The sequence below is a fragment of the Cyprinodon variegatus genome, unplaced genomic scaffold (genome assembly GCF_000732505.1).
Source record: "Cyprinodon variegatus isolate N-32 unplaced genomic scaffold, C_variegatus-1.0 Scaffold113, whole genome shotgun sequence".
NCBI lineage: Eukaryota > Metazoa > Chordata > Actinopteri > Cyprinodontiformes > Cyprinodontidae > Cyprinodon > Cyprinodon variegatus.
In genome coordinates this window covers 124,026-132,656 of record NW_015150566.1, presented here as the reverse complement: position 1 = coordinate 132,656, position 8,631 = coordinate 124,026, and the positions used below count along the sequence as shown (strand labels likewise).

General features: G+C 38.2%; 1 protein-coding gene across 2 annotated transcripts in view; it reads left to right on the top strand.

Annotated features, from left to right (window-relative positions):
- The first annotated feature begins 6,479 nt into the window (after window positions 1-6,479).
- The window catches only part of rhbdl1 (rhomboid, veinlet-like 1 (Drosophila)), a 59,372-nt gene continuing 57,220 nt past the window's right edge, over window positions 6,480-8,631 (top strand). The window contains exon 1 of one of the 2 annotated variants that reach the window (XM_015375148.1): window positions 6,480-7,006. In XM_015375148.1, the coding sequence (XP_015230634.1) occupies window positions 6,968-7,006 (39 nt within the window). In that variant the 5' untranslated portion in view covers window positions 6,480-6,967. The remainder of the gene's footprint in view (window positions 7,007-8,631) is intronic. The other variant, XM_015375147.1, reaches the window with a different exon arrangement.

Here is an 8,631-nt window from a genome sequence, read left to right as displayed (position 1 = left end):
TCTTAGCATATTAAAGGAATAGTACACCCAAAACATGAAGGCTAATCATGTTTTGGGTGTACTATTCCTTTAAGGCCGTGAAAGTGCAGGCTTGTAAATAGAAGTGAAGTCATTATAAGAATATACTTGTCCTTCCTGACTGATAAGTTGATGAGGACGTATTAATCCATTATCAAACCAGTTTTTTTATTTTAGGGTTTTATTGCTATATTTCATGTATTTAGTGTTCCAGATTTAGCAGCTGGTTGGTGAGAGGCATTGATGCAAACCATTCTTCAGCAGAGCAGGGCTTGTTTATGTTCAAGTGTGATTTAGGTTAAATGTATACATCCTCATATATAGATATTGAGTTGCTAGCCTTCACTCACACATAAACTTTTATGGCATTCCATTTTTGACACTAAGGTTTTATTGTGGTGTTGGCTCAGCTCTTCTAAGCTGGCTGACTACAAGGTAGAGGAATGTGTTTGAATAAGTGTATTTATAAGGTCAGTAAAAGATGCTGGATCTCTGCTCTAAAGCAATGGTCAGCATGGATTAAGAACGGATCACTACATCAATGGCAATTATGAAACCTACTAAAGAAATATTCACTGTTACTGACAAGAGAAGGTATTTGGTAAGTATTTGTATGGACTTTAAAAATACTTTTGACACTATAGATCAAAGTATGGTGTAAGAGAGGTAGCACATTAATGTATTTAAAAAATAGGAGCCAGGATGTACAGATTAATGACCAAAAATCAAAATTACATGAAAGTAAAAGTGTTGACTACTCAAGTGGTCAGTGGGCCTAAAATGTTTATCTTGTATATAAGTAAATTGTTTATGTGTCCAAAACTGCTTAAATGTTAGTTGCAGATGATAATACTGTATTTCATCAATGGAAGACATAACTCAGGTGTTGCATGTAGATAAAAAAAAAAAAATATGAGATTAAACAAAACCTAACAAACTTCATGATATTCACTATCAGTAAAATAAATAATTATAACAGTTAAAATTGATGATACTGGCATTAACAGTCGTAGGTCACATATGATTTAGACAAAAATGAAAAACTACAAGGAAGCTGTAACGTTATAAAAAGGATTCACTAAATTACATTTTATATTGTATATTTTAAATATTACTATGATTGCTCCATATCTGATGTTATCTGTAGGGGAAGTCCATGTAAAACATATATTAAATCAGTTTTCATTTAGCAAAAAACATCAATAAGAAGTGGTAAATAAAATGGAGAGACAACAAATCATCAATATCCTCAGACAGTTGTTAAAGTGTAATGAATGAATATACTATAGTATTTTACAAACAATGTTTAAACCAGATAAAAAAAACATTACCAACAAACACCCAGAAAGGTATGAAAAGGATAAATCAATTATGATTTAAAAGCAACATAGGTCTTTAAAAAAAAGGAAACAATTTCAAACAAAAGTGATGGAGTGCTGCGTTTCTGCAAAATGATTCCATTCATGGAACAACCTGAACAAAGAACCCAAAGAATCATAATCAATATTTGCATTTAAAAGGACTTGCTATGCTAAATGAATATGTCATTTATGCCTGATTGTAGGGGAGAGTAAATTATTATGTCCAATTGTAAATAGCATGTTTTGTTTTGAGAATATGCTGAAAATAAACCAAACGTAAAATGTGAACAACAGTTGTTTAAGGACAGATGTAATATTTCATTATCTTTGAATTGTTATGAATATGTTTGATGCTTATTGTGTTTTGTTAAAAAACTAATACGAAACTATTAGTTTTGTATTAAAGCCTCAAAACTCAACACTATTTCTGACACTTTTAATTGAAAAAGCTTCCTGGATGGGAAGCGAAACGTCTTTAAACTTGGAAACAAAGTCAAGTGGATTGTTTTTTTTACTTTTTTGGGAATGACTATGACCTGGATGACTGAGAATCTTCACCAGCATGTTGAAGCTTATTGTATTTCTAGGGTCTTAATAAATGCATTGAAGTAGTTCAACTGAAGTAATTCAGTCTGTTAACAAGATTAGTTTTCTTTTTGTTCCTTTTCATTTAGGAGTTTAGAATGTTTGTTTTTTAGTTTAATTATTTTGCTGGAGCTAATCAATAAAATGAGCCTAATAAATAGATAAAAACAGAATAAACTAGAAAAGCAGTCAGAGTGCAGAACTCCACTAAGCAGCAAATTGTCCATGCATCCATTTTCTTTCATGCTTATCTCAAGTGGGGTCATGAGGGGTGCTGGTGCCTATCTCCAGCTGTCTACGGGCGAGACGCTGGGTCCACCCTGGACAGGTCGCTAGTCCATCGCAGGTCAACACAGAGACAAACAGGACAAACAACCATTCACGAACACACTCACACCTAAGGAGAATTTTGAGAAGCCAATTAACCCAACAGTCATGTTTTTGGACTGTGGGAGGAAACCGGAGTACCTGGAGAGAACTCACACACGTTCAGATAGAACATGCAAACTCCATGCAGAAAGACCTCGGGCCGGAAATCGAACCCAGATCCTTCTTGCTGCAAGGCAGCAGTGCTACCCACTGCCTACTGGGCAGCAAACTGTTACCTACAGCTAAAACTCACACATGTTCTGGATGATTACCAAATTTAAATAAATTGTTCCTTGGGGTAAAAAAAAATGACAATAAAATCTGTTAAGAAGATTTCAATTGATCCTGCTAACAACCCAACAACGTTCCCTTTGCTAGTGTTTTTGTCCTCAGTAAAATACCTCCAAACTTGTGGAGTCCGCTGCTTATGCTGTCATCACTCACTGCTGCCACCCTCTGGTTTTGTGGAGAACCTCTTGTTATAGACAAATATCCCTATCTCATAATGTCAGAGAATCTTGAAAAAAAAAAAATCCTGATTATCTGATCTGGATCATCAACAGCATTTAATGCCATGTTCCTTGGCATAAGATCAACCTCTGATAAGTCCTTAAATTCTCTCCATAACTTTCCAAGTTATCTTGTACACAGACAGACAGACAAACAGGCAAAGTCTCCTAAAGCACAACATCCTTGGCGGAGATGATAAATGGCAGTTAGGACTTTGGGCAGCCTGTAATTAATTGGCCCCATAAAACTAACCTGAATTGAATTGTTTTGAATCCAATCAAATGAAATTGCATCGAGGAGCGCTGAGTCAGACCAGATTGGATTTAATTGAATAGAATTGTACTGCATAGAATTAAAATGAATGGGATTGAACTGAATTGAATAAATTTGGACTGAACTGAATTTACTGAAATTTAAAGTTATAGTGGGGAAATTTCGTGAATTTTTGATAAGACCCGCCCTCTCCACTTTAAAAAAATGCACATAATCTGTAAAACTCCCTGCATAATTATAATAAAGCAATTTATATGCATAAAACAATGGGAACACTATGGCAATAGCCCTACTACTCCACTTGTGAAAGTAAAATCTTTTAGGCTCTTTTTGGCATCAAGACAATTATTTTTATTGACACATTGCCAGAAAGGACACTGTTAAAAAAAATTAAAAATACACATGCACAACCCTGTACCCGCTCCCGAGAGAGAACACCTATTAAACTCGTGCTAGAGCCTGCCAGAGCCCATTTCTCCTCATGCACACTCTCTTTAAAAGGTGCTTTCTGCATCACTCATACAAGCTTACTTTCCAAAAGAAGATTTGCAATTTTTCCATTTAGTCAGACTCACAAACCGGTAAGTGAAAATCGGGACGAAAACGTAGGACGACCTTACGCAAACATATCGCTAGAATGATTGACAATTATTTTGATGATCCACCTGGAAAAAGAACATCCTCCACTATAGCTTTAATTGAACTCGACTACATTAAATTGAATTGGACTGAACTAAACTGAACCGAACAGGACTAGATGCGAAGGAATTAATTGAATTTAACTAAATTGAATAGAACTAGAGTGAGTTTAATTGAACGGGACAAAATTAAATTGAATTGAAATAAAATTTAAGTAATCAAATCAACTTGTATCAAAATGAACCGAACCGAACAAAACTGAATCGAAATGAATCATATTAAATTGATAGTCCACTGGTTTGACAGACAGAGGCATGAGTCCTCAATCCAAAGAATACTTCACACCACTCCATCCAACATTTGGAAGCAGCTGCTCATCAACGAACGCCCGTTCCATACAGCTCTCTGATCTAAAGCTTAATGTTGCCTGAATTCAAACATAGTTATTAGAACTACTTAAAAACTATTATCTATACAATTATCCAAAGCATTCACAAAATTGATCTAGGAATGGAAAAAGCAGACTTTAATAACAAGCTTCTAGAAAACTCAGTTAAACATCGTCTGACCCAGGGAAAAACAGTTATTGATTGCAGTGGTTTTCACCTTTTCATTAAAGAGCTTATTTTATTGGAAACAATCAGAATTGTAGGCAAGTATTTTTTACTTTTGTCCGGTTCATTGCTGATAAATCTCTGGGCAGACAAGAAACATCAGAGCCTCCATGAGCTGAAGTCGTTACTGCTTCCCAACCCTGCCAACATCCCCATCTACAGACAGCTACGCTTAACACTCACTACTTTTATGAGCTGAGATTTATCTCCCCATCCTCACTCTTATTGCCATTGTCCCTCAGAAAGGAGGTCACTGCGGATGTTTTTCAGCAGGGAAACTCTTTTTAAACTAAAATACAGAAATAGTCTCCTACCCACATGAACAACTTCTCTTCCATCATTTGTCTGTTAAGATCTTTTTGCTGTACTCCCTCCATGTAGTCTCATTATTTTTTAGTTTATATTGAGCCTTTTTCATCATTACTTGCTACATTAAGGATTCAGGTCAGGTCTTATTGCTGTTGTGGGTAAAATTTTTAGCTCAACTATGGACTAGGGAGCAATTCAATGTGTCTAATTTAATCTAATATGCTTGGTGGAGCAATTTAGAGTACATTTGTTCAGTATGAAATTTCCTACAGGATACAAATGGTTTGTTTTTTCTCATTAGAACAGAGCTGGTATTGGTATACCAGTTCATAGATATCAAACGATGAACATTTTAAAATAATAATTTTGAGTTATTGTGGGAAAAATATGTCCATCTTGGTCCTATGTGAAAGAAGTAAAATCATGCTGCAGAAGTCTTCAATACCAGTCCTCAAGGACTGATGTCCTTTTAGATGTGTCTCTGCTTCAACACACCTGATAATCAGGTCATTAGCAGGCCTCTGGAGAACTTGACTTCATGCTGAGGAGGTAATTCAGCCTTTTGATTCAGGTATGGAAGCAGCAGCTGTGGTTCCATTACAAATGTGTACAAAATGTCATTGATATTCTGCTAATGTTGAAAAAAAAACACAGTTTCAACATAACAATGTTGCCACTAAATAAGAGAGACAGTTAAAAGGACAGTTGCGGTGTAACTTTATTTTTGTAATTACAATTTGCACCACTTGATGGTCAATGGAAACGCAGCTGGAGGCGCATCTAAAAGGTGCAGGCATTGAAGATCCCCACAGGAACTGCAATTAAAACCCCATTTTTTGGCAATAGATTTAATTTTCTTTAGCCACACGCAGACTTGACTACAGCCAGATCTGTAGAATCAATAAATCCCTTTAATAGACCCTAACTGACATCATGAAGTAGGCCAAAAGATCCCAAAAGGAACACATAATTTTAAAGAAATACATAAATAGATGGGGACTGCTACAATAAAATGAAGGAAATATGGACAATATGGAACCTTCTACGATTAAGTTCAAGAGAAAACTGAATCATCAAGGGGCAACAGAAAAAGAAAAACATCTAAAGCTCTGTAGGCCTAACTTGCCTGAGTTAAAGTTGAGGTCAATAATTCAAGAATAACAAAGAAACTGAAAACATGCTGTGGATTAATGGGAGAAAAAAATAGCCTTTTTTGGAAGGTATGTGAGCAACTACATCTATATTAAGCTAAAACAGCATTTGATAAAAAGAACAATAAACCTACATCCAAGCATGGTGGTGGCAATATGATGCTCTGGGACTGCTTTGCTTTCTGCAACACCAGGACCAATTGCTTTGATTGAGCCATAAGTTCTGCTCTGTTGCAGAAAATCCTGCAGAAGGTTCAACCATCAGTTTAGGGACAGCAGTGGATCCTACAGGATAATTACCTAAACGACACCAGCAGGTCCATCACTGTATGGCTCAAAGTAACAAAAGGCAAAATAAAGACTTTGGATAAATGGTGGTGAAAGTCCAGATTGAAATCTGATTGACATCTTGTGGCCCAACTATCTATTGGTGCACACACCTAGCATGTGTGTGTGTGTGTGTGTGTGTGTGTGTGTGTGTGGTGATGTAGGGTGGGTGGGGTAATTCTGTCTGTAGTAAAAGTAAAGCCGCAGTGGATTCATCCCTGAGACGCCCCTCGTAGTGAGGAGACGAGCCGCAGCCCCTTGCCACTCCTTCCCTTCCTACAATTGGAAGAATAAGACCACCTCCCTCCCCCTGCTTCATCGGTATGCAGGCGGTGCAGTGTGTGTATCAGGAGAGAGGAGAGCGAGAGACGTAGCAGTCAGTGCAATGGGATAGAGGAGAGCGAGGAGGCGGAGGAGCAGAGTGAATGAGTGCTGCTGGATCTGCCTTGCCTTTGCCTTTGCCTGCGTGCCTGGCTGCCTGTCGTCTTTCTGGAGCTGGAGTATACCACCGCGCCACGACACACTGACACAGAGCAGACCCACGGCCCATTCTCACCAGCCACGCACACCTCAGCAGCACCGATTTATCCACCATCTGAAAGAAAACCCTCAGAGGTTTAGCTCACCAGGCTTTCACTGTCATCAGCAGCACTGAAGCGGCCTGACGCCACTATTTAGGCACCAGCTGCTACCAAACTACATCTCCCTCCATCTCATCCTTTCCTCATCAACGCCACCTCGACTCTCCTCTCCTCTCGCTCCTCCCTATGCCCTTGTCCTCGGCGGCTCCTCTCACCTCCCTGGCCAGTATATGGATAGAAGCTCCCTGTTTCAGCTCATACAAGAGCAGGTAAGCATGCAGCGCGCGGCGGAGGTTTCTATGGTTACACAGTCTCCTGGTCACCTCTCTGTCTACCCAAGGATGGAGACGTGGAGGATGTGGTGAGAGCTGATGGTAGGATGTGTTTGCTGTAGCTGAATGAGATGAAGGGGAGCAACTTGGAGCCATGTTGGCTCTGGGGAACAGAAGGTCAGATCAGGAGCCCCAGCAGGAGGGGGCCACCATGCCTGATTTTATTTAACTGATGAAAATGAAAGATAATTGTTACAGGAGGGCATTTACAACGGGGAGATTTAGAGGTTGAAATTAAATTATTCTTGGTCAGATAAAACTGCTTCATCTACATTTGAAGCACTAATCATGTATCAGCAAAATATTTTTAATGGAAATCAAATAGTGAAAAAGCTTTACACAAGAAAATTCCCTAAATAAAAATAAATATAAATAATGAACGCAGTATATTAAAATGTAAGCAGAATAGCCTTAACGTAAAATTTGAATTTTAAAGCACTGTGATCTTAAAATCTATCAGCAGTTAATGTCAGACTTGCAGTCCATGGTATCTTCATTTGGTTTAAATCCACCAAAGGTTCTTATAGTCTGGAATTTGCTTTTGACCATTTCCAGGTTGGGATCATGTTTAATTCTTCTGCAGTTATCTACTTATACCATGTTTAAAGGTAAAATGAAACAACACTCCTTAATAAGTACCTTGGTTTTGAAATAATGCACAATTTTGGGGCAGTTTTCAGCTTTTGTTCCAAATTGAACCTGGATTTCAACATTTACTAATCAGTGTTTTTCTTTTTGACATGCTGACTGAATGCACACAATGCACAAATATATTTTCAAATCTCCGCTGCTTTCTGTTGGGCTCTTTAAATTCATGTTGTAGGATCATGGCTCCTAAAGTAGATTAAGTTAAAATGCCAAAAAAAAGCACTAAAACTGCATTATTTTTTTTTTGTTTGTTTATTTGAAAAAAAAAAAAGCAGAAAAAAGCTAGAAATGATTTGCAATCCTTGATCACGTCCAAAAGGTAAATATGTTGAAACTGAACAGACTTCACAGCTTCAGGCAGGAAGCTGTATTGCAGTCTGGTGGTTGTCTGTTCATGTGGTTGTATGCTTTGCTTGATGTCTGCACTTTAAAAAGTTAATTGTGATGGTAGGAGTCTGGAAAAATATTTGGTGCTGTGGATCTGAAAAAGTTCCTGGACAGAGCAGTTGAACCCCCCTGCATGGATGGATGGATGGATGGATGGATGGATGGATGGATGGATGGATGGATGGATGGATGGATGGATGGATGGATGGATGGATGAATTGATGGACGATGGATGGATGGATGGATGGATGGATGGATGGATGGATGGATGAATGGATGGATGTACAGATGGACGGACGAACGGATGGATGAATTGATGGACGATGGATGGATGGACGGATGGATGAATCGATGGACGATGGATGGATGGACGGATGGATGATGGTGAATCAATGGATGGATGGATAGATGGATGGATGAATTGATGGATGGTGAATAGATGATGGATGGATGGATGGATGGATGGATGGATGGATGGATGGATGGATGGATGGATGGATGGATGGATGGATGGATGGATGGATGGA